This window comes from Echeneis naucrates, chromosome 15 (assembly GCF_900963305.1).
Source record: "Echeneis naucrates chromosome 15, fEcheNa1.1, whole genome shotgun sequence".
Taxonomy (NCBI): domain Eukaryota; kingdom Metazoa; phylum Chordata; class Actinopteri; order Carangiformes; family Echeneidae; genus Echeneis; species Echeneis naucrates.
This window is the reverse complement of record NC_042525.1, coordinates 21,425,372-21,440,054: the sequence shown is the minus strand read 5'-3', so window position 1 is coordinate 21,440,054 and position 14,683 is coordinate 21,425,372. Positions and strand designations below refer to the sequence as shown.

Sequence of the window (14,683 nt, the reverse complement as noted above, 5' to 3'; positions counted from 1 at the left end):
TAGCATGGTAAATTTGTAGCATTGTATTAGTAATATACTGTGCCGCAACAAATGATTGTACCTTTACATGAGTGACCACCTGAGATGCTAAATGGTTTAATCCACACTTCGTATCCTATTACAGGGTCTGCCAAAAATGGAGGAGTCATGAGTTGGAGGAAGAAATTGCATTAAAACTCTAACAGCTGAAGCTGATTTGAGATCAGCCTGACTCCAATCTGACGAACATGAACACAGAGTCGGTGATCAATGTTCACTAGTTCAACCAAACATCTGTATTCTGTCACAGCATTGGCCGTTAACAGTCCTGACTGTAAAAATCCACATTCAAGCAGAGCAGCAGCTGCAGCTGCTGGCATTCACTATATCTAAGAAGAATTCAGCCTATGAATGAGGGACATGACTAAAGCTTCAGTGCAGTAGGAAATATTAGTAGAAGTGCCAAGTGCAAGCAGATCAGATTAAGAACAGCACAGAAAGTGTTAGCTAGGAATGTTGGGCTGTTAAAGGTTGTAGTTGCCCTCAGAATAGACAGGACCAGAAGGAAAAGTCTGAGATAGCTCTGATAGCATTTAGCAGCTTGTTCCACCATCAGAGAACAACAGACCAGAACGGTCTGGACCCTGGTTGCCTTGTCTGCCGGGAAAGAGACTGTGTGAGGTCAAGTAGCTGGTGCAGACTCAGAGGTTAGTCTGTAGGCAGCATTACTGACTTGAATGAGCTTCAGCAGCCATAAGCAGAGAGTGTGGGCTTAAAGCCTTAAAACCCACATTACAGTGTCTCTTTCTCTTCAGTCCTAGTATGTGAGAGGGAGGAGGAATAAAAGAGAAAAGTGCATGTGTGTCTGTCTGCACATTAACCACACACTACAGTGTGACCCACAAAACACTGCAGGAAGCCACTGAAGAACTATGAATATAATGACTTTAATGAAAGAGCATTAAAATTCTAATTTGCTGTTTGTGCTGAACGAGGTATGGAAAAAACTTCAATGAAAAATAAACTAAATGTAAAACCTTGGTCAAAAGCTCTCATCCTATTTAAGACAGAATCCAACTCCACCACACTGAGCAGAGTAGTTCAAATGATCTGTAATGTCGTCTGTAGAACTACAGTCTATAAGCAGCTAAATCTCCACAGAGCTGCCAATTAAAGTCTTTAAAGGATACATAATTGTTTTCCCCATGAATCCAGCAACAGCCAACTCTGATTGAAATTAGAGCCACAAACTGAAGAACTAACAACAAACAAAAAAAATTACATTCGGCCCAATAAACACACAGCGACATGAAATGGTTTAAAATTGGCACGAGATAAGTTTGAGCTTTTTTTCTTACTGCTCTTGGTTTTAATGAAGGATACAGTCCCAACCAACTGGAATTCAGAATAGTTGTCACACTTCCAACTGCTGAACCAATGGCAGCGCGAGTCCTTCATGTAGGTGAACATTCCTGAAACATGAACAGAAATATTAGTCAGTGTTGGGTGCTGTTACTAATGGATGAATGAATGACAGAGACAAGGAGTGGGAGGAAAGGAAGAAAGTGGGAAAATGGGGTGAAAAGAGGAAAGTCAGAAAATACAGAAAGAAGGCTGGAAATAGGGATAAATGGACAACACTGAGGAATAAAAAAAATGCAAACACAACTATGGGTGAAAATAAAACACAAACAGAGAGAAGAGGGAGGGAGGAAAAAAAGACAGAAGGAAAGCAACAACGAGAAGACGAATAGCTGAATAAATAAATGGAGGACACGTTACATCATATTGCATCATAATGGAAAAAAGAGAAAAATGACATAATTTAAAAATCATTATTTAGGCTTGAATGAAAAAAAGTTCCCTGATTTCAATCCATTTTTATTTAAATAATCAGATATTCATTCATTCATTCCTGAGATCACTCTGTTTTAACATGGAGTCTCCTTTTGATGTGTGAAAGCTCAACCCCATTAGTCACACATGAGCACCTGAGTTCTGGCCAAAAACGTGTAGCTCCACTGCAGGAACAGGTGTGACAGCAGATGTGAAGCATAATTTTGAATTTAGATGTCCCACATAAAATAGGGCCAGATGTCCATGTCTGCTCTGATGATAATTCAGGTCTATGTTATATATTGAGGTTCTATATTTATACTGTCAAAAAGTTCAGCCCATTGATGTTCACATCAATGTTCACAGCCTGTATTTAGAAATTCTCCCATCTGGGACCAACACTCAACTTTGCAGGATTTGGTTTCTCTGAGTGTTACCTGAAATCTGCAATATTTTTATTGGATCACAAGTTTAAAAACAATTCCAACCATAAAAATATCTTTTTATGGATATCAACACAGAAGAGTCAAATATAAACTTATCTCATTCATAGCGGATCAACATTGTTACTGTGACAGAAAAAGCTCAATCTCAACCAGTCTTGAATCAAACTGAATTTGTGTGAGTTGAGAAATAGGTTTCAGTGCATATCATTGTCAAAGTATGATCAGCCACGGCGTCTCTGCCGGAGGCTGATGCTTCATGACACCACCTGCCCAGAGGCGACGTAGTTGAGTGTCAGCCATTCAAAAACAAACTGGATAATGAGCAGGTTGTTAAGTAGAATAAACTGAACAGAACAGAGGAGCACTGAAGTGTTCTCAGCTCCAGCAGACTGAGAGAAACAGCAGTGGTCTGTTCTGAGCGCAGACACACATCTGGATCGCTCACATCTCCCAACACCAGAAACTGACACCACTTCATGCATAAAAGAGCCTGTGTGTGTGTGTGTACGTACACCTGCCTGTGTGTTGTCTATGTGTGTGTTTCCATCTGTGCATGTGTGTGCATTTGAAACAGAGCCGGGGCTTTCCCTGTGTTAATGAGGGGAACACAGCTTTCGTTGAGTATGTTGCTCTGGGCCGATGTCCGCTGGCACTGAAAACACAGACAACCGCGGAAAGATGATGGAAAGAACAACCCAACCAGAGAACAGTGGGACAGAGAGAGAGAGTGAGAGAGTGAGAGTGAGAGTGAGAGTGAGAGAGTGAGAGAGTGAGAGAGAGAGAGTGAGAGAGAGAGAGTGAGAGTGAGAGTGAGAGAATGAGAGAGTGACAGAGTGAGAGAGAGAGTGAGAGAGAGAGAATGAGAGAGTGACAGAGTGAGAGAGAGAATGAGAGCGGGAGAGAGCGAACTGAGCTGAATTGAAACAACAGCAGCAAAATCTTGGAGGGATTTCTATATCAGTATTTTGATCCTCACATGAATGATCCTTGTGGTTTTAAGAAGCATTTGTGCAACAGTAATACAAGCACAAAAAAATGGAAAAAAGAAAAAAATCATCAAGACGTGCTTTACTCGCATTCACATGAATTTAATTTGGATTTGGAACAAAAATTATTTTGGTTGTGAACTAATTTCTTTGGTTTGGTCAGCCAAATATGAAAAACACTAGCTAAGAAGAAAACACCTAATGTCTACAAAGACCAAGAATATATATATTTTTTTCTTATTGTCAAAAAAACTATAAAAAACTCCAAGCCAACAATGAAATGGCTGTAGCAAGCAGCATTGTGTGTACTGAGAGCCATAGAACTCCACTATTGCCGAAGTGACTACAAACACTTTAGCGTTACACTGTTGCACTGGACGACATGTTCCTTCATCATCACAAAAAACATTCACTTTCGTTTATCTTGACCACAGCACCAAATGTGGATTAATCCACTGCTGAAAAAAGTTCCCAGCTGTTTGATTAGCACATTATGCTAATACATTAGCATTAGATCAGCTGAGGTTGTGCCTTTATCCATGGCAACATCCACGCTAATACCTTATCATTTGATGCATTTTAAAATGATCCATCCAAATCAGTGTTTCTTTAAACTTCAATTAATTGGTCACATGAGCAGTAAAGATGGTTGTAGCATCCAAATACAGAAGTGAACTGAACAGCTGCTACAGAGACAACAAGGTCAATAATACTGCAATTCATCCGCCATGCTGTTGGTGGTACTCTGCTGGAAGTCCAGGCGGATCACAGCTAATCAGGAAGAGCCCATGTGCGTTTAGGTCAAAACGGGTTTGTGAGTCTCTTGTTTTAGTGGCTAGATACCCTTGGAGTAGCGTGGACAACAGGCCACACCAACATCACACCAACATATCAGAAGTCAGCGACTTCAAAGCACTGATCAGCAGTGCAAAAATGAAACCAGCAGAGGTGCCAAGAGCTGCAGTTCCTCTCCAGACCACAAGAGTTTTACGATATTTCTGCATCGTCCACTAAAGCTCTCAGTGATCCAGGTCAGGCCTTTTGAACAGGGAGGAAGGGCAGTTCACAGAGGAACGTATGAATATAAATGTCAAAATAGAGAAACCTTCCCTCAAACCTACCCTTATGCCTCAGGCACAAAACAGCACACACCAAATTTGTGTCTCCTACCAATTTTTGGATTAGCTGGGAGTTTGCTGGAGTCAGATACTGCTAAGATGGCAATGGCAGAGCAGCTCATTCTGAGCTTCAAACCACTCTTGCGAAACCTGAGGGTGAGATGAGCATCTGTATTTATAGGCTATGGCTACTCCAATGCTTGATACAAACATTTTCAGAGCCACTGCAGGAGGAGCATCATTCCAATCAACTTTTTGAAAGAGAGAAAAAAGAAAGAGAAGTGAGTGAAAGGAGGCCAGGGGAGAAATGCTCTTGTATGAAGCGAGTTTAAAAAACTAACAGTGACCACTTTTCTCAGACATCTGATAATCATCCCCGCTGCACTTTCACTGACATGTAATAATTTTTTTAATGCAACAGATTTTCCTTCTACTTGTTTTCAACAAAACATGGCCTCATTTTCCCAAAGTTGACAGTTGACAGTTGTTTCATGGATATACCACTCCCAGTCTCACCGTAGTCTGTGTGGAAGATCTGTCGGACCAGCAGCAAGAACCACTCCTTTGTCAGGCCGCCCATGTCAAGCCCCGCCTCCCCGACAAACGTCACCCGCAGCTTCTTTTTCAAGTCACACCGCTTCCTCGTCAGCTGCAGAGGAGTAGGAGAAGATTAAAAAATATTTATAACCGCTTTAACTGTTATATTGCTATTTGCTATGCTGCTATGTTCTTGTTTGCAACACATTCAAAGGGAAACGGGTGGAATCTTTGCTCCAAAGTGAAACATGACGTGGATGCCTGAGACATTGGACGGCATTAGTGCCCAGCGTCACTGGACACACTACTGGAGAGACTAACATTTACCAAAGCTCAATTTCCGTGTTGAAATCTGATTCACGGTTAGATTGCGGGACAGAAGATGAGCTTGAGCAGGAAATAATAAAAAAAAAAAAAAAAAAAAAAGAACAACATCTGTCTGTATCTTTGAGATGGCATTTTCATTCTCTTTACTCAGACAGACAGAATTACGTTCCTGGTCTATTGAAATATTTCTCAGTACAGGAAAAATTACTTCCTCTCTGTTTCTTTAAGGTATGTATCAGTAGACGCAAACCATGCAAGTGTTTTGGCTTCTACAAGGGGAAAAGGGGCCACCTGTGGCCTCTCATATCAACAACTATAAAACTCCTTCAACCTCTAGTAAAAGCTCTATACAGTGAGCTGGCTGCTCCAGAAAAGTGGCTCCCCTGATAATGTGTGCTCAACTTAGTATTTTCGGATGTTCTGCAGATGAGGCATTTAGAGAACACAAGCACGTTGTAGTGTTAACATCTTGTATCTCAGAGGTTTAGGGAACATCTACCGATATACTTCAGTTGACGCATTCATGGAACATTAGTGAATTGTAGCATCTACTAACAGCGCGCCATGTATTGCATTCTTTCTGTGAGCTGCCAAGGCGACATTCAGGGGTCTCTGATGGATTTCTTTGGCTGGACCCCAGATGCAGTGAGTAGGGGGTCATGTTTGTGCACTGACCTCATCCAGTGAGTCGCTGAGGAGCTGTGCTCGTCGTACTTTAATATTGAGGAACAGAAGGTTCATGTCCACTCTCTGCCTGCGAGAAACCTTACTGACCAAGCTTTGCTGGAAAACACAAACATGCACTCATTTCAACATGAGTCAAGTCAAAAGAAAAACATTTAATTATTTTTTTATTTAAATCAAACAATGCACAGGGTGAGGTAGGGTGAGGTTATGCTAGGGGTACAGTTTTCAAGGCAGTTTGAATGCTCACCCTGGCCTGGCTGATCATTTGCTGCTCAGAGTCTTTCTGGATGATGGCTTTCTTCACCACCGTCGAAAGGATGAAGGGAAACTGACAGAAGGAAAATCTTGAGATGAAAGAGAAGAAATTTGACAAAAGTTATTTTCATTTTTTGGGGTTTTGCAGCCATCAGTTGGAAAAAGATAGAAGTCAGCAGAACAAAAAAAGACTTCAGTCCTGACCAACTCGCAAGTGTTTTTCAAAATTATATGCTTTACAAAAATGAGCAGGTTCTGAAATCAACACCTTCCAAACTCAGAGTGAGCAGAACCCCAGACCACAGTGACCAAGAACTTTTTAGGCCGGTTCTTTGAACTTTAAACTCTGGGTCCATTTCTTTTATCAGACAATAACGAGTTGTGACGTGGCGTGAAACAGACTTCACAGCTTTTGAGAGCGTTTCCACGGTTCTGGATGAGCTGCAGCTGCAGGAACGTCAACTTGTCCCAACTCAGGAGGAAAAACTCAGCTCAGCTTTAGACAGCATCAGCCTTGCTCCCAGTCAAGGGTGTAGCTTAGTCAGGCTAATATGTTGTAACATCTGTTTACATCTGCATTTCTGCTCCTTATTAGAAGGCAAGAGCAAAGCTACTCTCTCTGAATAAGGTACAGACATCAGGATCATGATGGCTCTAATGAATACAAACTAACTTCTTGTGCTCATTAATTAGCACAAAATGGTTATTCGATTCATCTTAGTCGACATAACCAGATATAAATATGAAATGACTCTTTTCCCTGTTATTGGTTGACTAGAATAAGACACCTGGACCAAATTATAAAAAGATATTTTGGTGTGTTATGGGTTATATTGCATCAATCACAATTTCTGGGATTTCTCTTTACTTTGGCAAACTCTGAACTTTGTACTACACGACTCATGAGCCCCTGTGGCTGGAGGAGAATATTCAGAGCACATTAATGCTTCAAGGTGCTGAAGAGATCCACAAATTTCATGTTCAAATAACTTCTACAAAAATTTGATTGTTTATTCATATAGCAATGATTTAATATATGCACAATGACTTTTGACAGTCATGCAACATTTGATGTGATGTGTACAGAGCCGAAAAAAGAAAAAAAAGGAGATTGTGAGGTTTGACAGTAAGGAATTTTGTTGTTTTTTTTGTGGTTGTGTGTGTGTGTATTTTAAAAATGGCTGTTAGGAACATTAACAGCTGTCTTCCAATTTAGAGGCCATATCCTTCATGGGATGAAGTCTCACCATTGTGTTGCAAAGCGCTGGCGTCTGTCCCCTAGCAACCTTGACAGCACTTTATTTTTTTCCACAAAAGCTTGAGGTTTTACAGCCCTTAGTTTTAACATCGTACCATCAGCTGTTGAACTAGGCTGAAACACATTCATTACATTTGAAAAGTGTAAACCTCAGGCTCTCTTGGTGTTGTTTGCTGCCCTGTTATTTTCATTACCGGTATGCAATGCAGAGCCCCCAACATGAGATGGCCCAGTTACATTGTGTGATGCAAGTGGTCTACACACGTAGCCTCTGAAACATGTGGCCCCTGACTTGAGGCACAGCTAACGCCTTCTTTTCTAAAAGGACAGTTACTGGCAGCTACTTCTGATGCTCTTTGAATGGACATTCCAGACAGCAAGACTCTCTGGGACTTCTAGATGTCTCTCCTGAAGTATGCAGCCTGGTTTTATGAAGCTGAATTGTTACATCTTAGTGGTTTGTGTTTGTAGTGATGAATTAACAAAGAGAAATTCATGTAACTAAAAGCTGAAGCTTTAAATCATCCAGCTGTCACCTCAGCCAGTCCTCAGGTTAATTGATATCAACCTGCCAACCTCCTGCTAAACAGCATGATCATAAAAAAATACAGGAAAAACCTTCTTGTCATTTCAATGTCAACCAGTCGAGGCAGATGCCCCCCCCCGAGCCTGGTTCTGCTCGAGGTTTCTGCCTCTTAAAGGAAGTTTTGCTTGCTCATCGGGGGATCTGCTCTATACGTGAAGTGCCTTGATGTAACTTTGTTATGATTTGGCGCTATACAAATAAATCTGATTTGATTCGATTTTTGATTTGATAGTTCTGAAGTTAGTTGAAAACAAATATTCTTAACCAGCAAAACAAAAAAATTTTTCTCATCAAATTCAGCCATTATAGGAAAAGGTATCTGACCTATTTGAGTTGCCGTAGTTCTGCCAGGTCCTGTACTCCTCCATGAAGTCTATGTGCTCAAGTGTGATGTTGTAGAAGTCGGTGAAAGGCATGATGGGAGGTGAGGAGACACTGTTGGCTGCATCTGAGGGGACCAAAGAAAGAAAATTTGTCTATTCTGTGATATATGTGCTGCTGTGCTCAGTGCTATTAGTGAGTGAGTGTGTGTGTCGCTCACTGAACAGGCTGAGCACTTTGGTGGCTGAGGGAATCCACCAGGAGCACTTGGTCAGAGGAGGAAGTTCATCTGGCTCAGCAGGAAACAGACGAGTGGAGATAAACTGCAGGAGGCGCTCTACCAGCTGCCTGAAACGCCTTGCTGACAGCCTGACAGCGCGCACACACACAGAAATGCAAACTTAATATTGGTTCACATCAGAAGCTTGGCAGTGGAAACTGAACATACACTGAAATATACACATACACAAAAATAGACTCTCACACTTGGAGGGCAGAGAAAATAGCAGCTGGATGAAGAAACGGTTTGAGCAGAACTAAACACAACTTGTAATTTGAAGCAGCTCACTTGTAAATCATCACCACAAACAGCATGAATTCCTCTGCTTTTCTAATTCGGGCTGAGGGAGACGCTCAGAAGGCGGTTTACATCTGTACTCCTTTTAAAGCTACAGGTTTTGCTGAAACCATCCTGAAGTGGATACTGTTTGATATTGGAACAACATTATAAATTTATATGGAGACAGAGTTGCAGAGTTAAAATACAGACTTAGTGCATCACCCTGGAAAAATGCTGGACACCATCTTCCAAATGAACCTATTGGGTTCTCTCTCTGTTACAGAGTCTCTGTTGTGAGCATTTGCTGTTACTTAAAACACACAAAAGAGCCATTCTTTCTTTTCACCCTCTGACTGACAGACCAGAAATGAAAAGCAGCAATCAAGCAGAACAGCAGCATCAGTATTTATCATCCTCTTTACTGTGAGACTGTGTATTGATTGAATTCCAATTTCATTTTAGTAAAGACACTACTTCTGTTTAAATATTTCTCAACTCCAATGGTTTCATATGATATGAAAAACAATAAAGATCCCATATATTACACTTCTAGATTTACTTTAAGTGCTGATATAAAAAAAATGATATATTTGTGGTTTTGAGAAGCAGAAAAAAATGGTAGTTAGTCTGGAGCTCAGTGGGAAGAAAGGATGCAAGTCTTTCTTCTGATTTCTGAGCAATCCAATAAAAATATACTTGATTCCTGATTCAGAGTAGGCAAATCTTCCAAGGTTAGGTGGGGGTGCAGCTGGGCGTAGCTGAGGGCAGTGACAGCTTTGTCCTGACAGCTGGTTTTATGACTCATTTTTTGAATACACATTGTGCACATTGAGACATTGAGACTTTTGATACTTTCAGTATATTAATATAGAATATTAGAATAGAATAGAATATGTACTACATGTATATAGAATATACATGTAGTTTATGGGACCTTAAAGATTATCAAAACAATATTTCATGAAAAAAGAACCTATAATCACAGATGGAATAAGCAATCAATCATGATCAGTTTGAGACAGATTTCAGAGCTCGATGTTGATCACATTTAAATCAGCACTTAAAACATATTGAGATCTGACAATATGGAAAATTATGACACACTTATTCTCATTAGCTTCTATTGGTACAGCATCTGAATTCAGAACAGAGCCAAAACATTCAAAGTTTATAGAATTTTGTTTCCTGACTGGGAAGAACTGAAGGATATTTATGAAAATGCCCACTTATAATGCTGCCACATAACTGTTCTTCAGTTTAGAGGTGCATAACAATGAAGATGAATGATAAGTTGAACACACGCAAACAATGTACAAAGAAACATCAGAGAGCAACATCAAATCGCCAAGCTGTGTGCGATATTTACGCAGAGAAAGTGAGTCAGGGCAAACCGTTTCCAGCCAGAGGTGGAACTTTTTCAGATTTACGTTCCTGTCTCACAATCAATCACTTGCTGTGAGGGTATGACCAACAGGATCCACCTACATAACCACAGCTCATTTCAACTTTGAATCACAACTGTCTGTTCTGACAGTTTTACAATCTGTTCAGCCGACAAGGAGAGAGGGAAAACAGTGAACACCAAGACAAATACTAAGATAATATGGTTTTGTGTTCACACCGATGTGCAAGGGCCTTATCGACTAACTGAGTTCTGTGCCAATTTGAAGGACAACTTGTAGGTGCGCACACATAAAAAAAAACATACACTTACTTTTTGAGCCAGTGAACCAGGAAGTGGTGATCGGCCTCAGACAAAACTGCAATCTGCCTCAGCAGGTGAGCATAGATCACATAAGTGCTCGTGCTTGAATACTGAGGGTTCTACACACACACACACACACACACACACACACACACACACACACACACAAACTGTGAGACATTACTCCATAACTGGCAACAACATAACTGACAGAAGTCCAAGAATGCAGGATAATGGCAAGACAAAAAGAACAAAGTTCATATGAAGGATAAATTATGTAAATATGTAAAGTTTTGGGGAGGCTCAACACGTGGTTGGAGTCTATATGCGGACTTCTCAAATGAATGACATCATCCTGGTTAACAACAGTTAAAGTGAAAGAGAGGGATGTGTCTCTTTCCCACTCTTGTCCCCTCAGATCGGTTGTGGAATCTGTCTGATAGCCTACTAACTGGAGCTGGATTTACTTTTTCATGACTTAGAGCGACTTTGGGAACACCAGGTTCTGTCCATTAGGCCAATGTTTGGATACAGTAAAACACTAACAAATTACATAATAAGTGAGCTAATCCCAAAGAGCCACATTCGGTTTCTACAGGGTCTTGGAGGTGAAGAGAGAGAGAAAGAAGGTAATGTTAAATGTGCTGCTGGTAAAGCCTATAAAGGAGGGAAAGTCGTCATCAGACAGGAAACCAACAGTCCTCAACTCCAACATGACCTCACCCAGTCCAGCCTATGTGTGTGTGTGTGTGTCAGTGTGTGTTGATGGAGCATGGAACCACATTGGAACTACTGTAGATTCCTGCCTTTATTTGATTCTAATTCTCAAAACCATATATGGGAATCAGACAGGGAGAAACAGGGAAGACAGAGAGAGACAGAGAGAGACGGAGGGAGAGAGCGATCAAAATTAGGATCAAACGGGATCAAAGAGAGATAAAGGATAAAACCCTCAAACCGAACCAGAAAGAAAATGAGAAAAAGACAGAGAGGGAGAAATGAGGGATGATATAAGAGAGAAGAAAAAACAAAGGAACCAGAATAAAAGGGGCTGATGCACAATTTCTTGAGGGGGGGGGCAGCAAATGGCGCTGCCCCAAACACTATAGCACACAGGAAATGTCAAAAGAAAACATACAATCACTAAAGGAGAGAGTATGACACAGAATGCATACTAAATAAAAAAACCCTAACCTTAAAATCATAAAAAAAGACAATCCCTCCAACATTTTTACATAATCTCAATATTATGATCAAAGTTTTCATAAACTCAAATATCTGCACTGCACTACTGCAGCCAGTGTCACAGCAGCGTGTCCACGACCCATTTTCCAGTCTCACCTGGACCAAAATGAAATAAGCCCGCAGGTCATCCTTTGTCCGAGGCCTGACAACAAGATAAAAAAAAAAAAAGACAAACCCAGTCAGGCAAATCAGATAATTATTGCAGCAAAGCAGACAGCAGAGCTAGTTAGACTAGCTCTGTTTCCACGAAAAAGCTTTAAAGGTTGTGGAGAAACAAACAGAGATGATACTTCCTGGAATCTTTTCATTGATTTATTCCTGAAGACATTGGTGTATCGCTTCAGAGGGTTGCATCTGTAGAATCAACCTGCCTCTTAGCAACCCTATCCGTGTTGCTAATGACTCTCTCTGGATCAGCAGATTATTTTCATTGGGAATTACACTGATGCCAATATGGAGTAATTCAGGGGATAATACAGAAAAAAAAAGTTGATGTGTAACACAGGTCTTCTCACCCTTTCCACTCCCTCAGGAGGCTGTTGATGATCCCTTTCAACACTGACTTCTGGATGTCCTGAGGCTAAAGACACACAGTTACAGGTCAAACTAGAATGAATTAGAAGATGTCAGAGACACACAAGGAGTAAAAAAAAATTACTGGCCACCAAGTTCATCTGATCCATACTTAACCACAAAGGTCACTAAAAAAGTTTGGAAAGCTCCAAGGGAAAGTGATTTTTGTTTTCAATATTAATGCAATGGCTTAAGTTTAAGAGGATGAATCTAAACTAATGGATGTATCACAGACGTGATGTCATTGTGAAATACACTGCCTGTCCAAAATAAATAAATAAATAAATAAAAAATTCACACAAATATTTTGTTGGACTGATTTTAGCTTTGATTACAGCATGTGTTTGCTGTGGCATCATGTCTCATGCTCCCTGAACCAGTCTTTCACAATTTGAGCCCAATGAATCCTGGTACTGTCATCTTGGAATATGCCCATGCCATCAGGGAAGAAAAAAATCCATTGATGGAATAACCTGGTCATTCAGTATATTCAGGTAGTCAGCTGACCTCATTCTTTGAGCACATACTGTTGCTGAACCAAGACCTGACCAACTGCAGCATCCCCAGATCATAGCACTGCCCCCCACAGGCTTGTACGGTAGGCACTAGGCATGATGGGTGCATCACTTCATCCGCCTCTCTTCTTACCCTGATGCGCCCATCACTCTGGAACAGGGTAAATCTGGACTCATCAGTCCACATGACCTTCTTCCATTTCTCAAGTGTCCAATCTCGATAAGTGGTTTTCTTAAGGCTACAAACCTGTTTAGTCCCCTTTGCTTTGTGTGTGTGGAAATGCTCCCACTTCGACTATTAAACATAGCCGTGAGTTCTGTTTTTTTCCAATTTGCTTTCACAAAACATTTAAGTGATCACGATCATTCAAGATTTTTTCCAACCACATTTCTTCCCCAAAGATGATGGTTCCCCACTATCCTTCCAGTTTTTAATAATGCATGGGACAGTTCTTAAGCCAATTGTAGTAGTTTCAGTAATCTCCTTACATGTTTTCTGTGGTTGATACATGACAGTAATTTGACCCTTCTGAAACAGATTAACATCTTTTCCACGACTACAGGATGTGTCTTCCAACATGGTTGTTTAAGAAGTGAGACACTACTCACTGCATCAGTTAGGGTTAACTAACATAATCATCCATGCAGTAATTATCCAATGGGAGGCTCTTGCCTATTTGTTTAGTTAAGTCCAGGTGTTTTTTTTGGATGGCCAGTGTATATTAACCTTCTGTGCTTGGTGCAGCTGGTTCTAAACTCCAACCAAAAATGTGCGTTAAGGCATCAAACCTGGCGAGATATCAAGGAGGTCAACAGAGCTCGAAGCAATTAAATCTTGAGATTTGTCAGACTGTGTGGTGCGAAGGTGTTTTGAGATGGGCTATTTTTGTTGTGCGCTTACTGTGCTTAGCAGCGCGTCGTAAACAGCGTTGACAAATTTGGCGTTGACTCCTGAGTCGTCTGTGGTGTTGAACGACCCGTTTGGCTCCCGCTGGGAAAGGAGGGAGTAAATGAGGATAGAAAGGGAAGGAGAGTGAGAGAGAGGGAGCATAAAAATGCTTTCCCATCGTAAAACAGTTATGGCATCTGGTGAAATTTTAACGGCACCTTAAATGGTCTTTTCACAACAGGGATTCTGCTGAGAAACAGACTGCCGATTGTGTTTGTTTACGTGTCCTACCTTGAAGGCAGCATTGATTTCTATGAAGGAATCAAAGGTGGTCAAGTAAAACTCTCGGACCTCCCTCCAGTCACCTGATTGGACGGCACGCTCCGTGTCTTCCCTGGCAAAGCAAGCACAACACCTAAGATGCAAACCACGCTTGGTTCACAGTATAGTTAGTTGCTTTTAATTTCTAGCAGCAGAAGTAAACTGGATTTAGTTGTCAGTGGACACTGATCAGGTCTACTATTGCATCCCAGTTTAAGGACCAGAGACTCACTGAAACTCCTTGGTGGTCTTTGTACGCAGTGGGATTATGGGGTCAGAGGGGAACGGAGCTTTGACCTCTGGTGGCAGAGTGTCGATGGAGAGGCGCTGCTTCTGACGAACATCGCTGCAGATTGGAGGCAGTTCCCTCCCTGCAAGAGAAAGACAATGACACACTTATCAGCTGTATCCTATGGGTAAAGGGAGGTGATTTCCATTTAAGCTCTGGCCATGCAAGTGAGAACTGTTAAAACAGCACTAATCCTAAATAGTTTACACACCAACTGCAATCATCTCAATGGACAAAAATTATTGAAAAGA

At 41.1% G+C, this 14,683-nt stretch overlaps 1 protein-coding gene across 3 annotated transcripts in view; it reads right to left on the bottom strand.

The window, feature by feature from the left end:
• The window catches only part of hectd2 (HECT domain containing 2), a 59,663-nt gene that overhangs the window by 22,800 nt on the left and 22,180 nt on the right, over window positions 1-14,683 (bottom strand). For 2 of the 3 annotated variants that reach the window (XR_003841703.1, XM_029521538.1), the window contains exons 3-15: window positions 14,376-14,514; window positions 14,114-14,216; window positions 13,835-13,924; window positions 12,361-12,425; window positions 11,942-11,987; window positions 10,610-10,719; window positions 8,557-8,705; window positions 8,340-8,463; window positions 6,164-6,260; window positions 5,905-6,012; window positions 4,882-5,014; window positions 1,338-1,451; window positions 1,170-1,237 (exon numbers count right to left, since the gene is read on the bottom strand). Coding sequence is in view for 2 of the 3 variants with exons in the window: in XM_029521538.1 (XP_029377398.1) it covers window positions 1,170-1,237; window positions 1,338-1,451; window positions 4,882-5,014; window positions 5,905-6,012; window positions 6,164-6,260; window positions 8,340-8,463; window positions 8,557-8,705; window positions 10,610-10,719; window positions 11,942-11,987; window positions 12,361-12,425; window positions 13,835-13,924; window positions 14,114-14,216; window positions 14,376-14,514 (1,346 nt within the window). In the remaining variant the exon portion in view is untranslated. The remainder of the gene's footprint in view (window positions 1-1,169; window positions 1,238-1,337; window positions 1,452-4,881; window positions 5,015-5,904; window positions 6,013-6,163; window positions 6,261-8,339; window positions 8,464-8,556; window positions 8,706-10,609; window positions 10,720-11,941; window positions 11,988-12,360; window positions 12,426-13,834; window positions 13,925-14,113; window positions 14,217-14,375; window positions 14,515-14,683) is intronic. The other variant, XM_029521539.1, reaches the window with a different exon arrangement.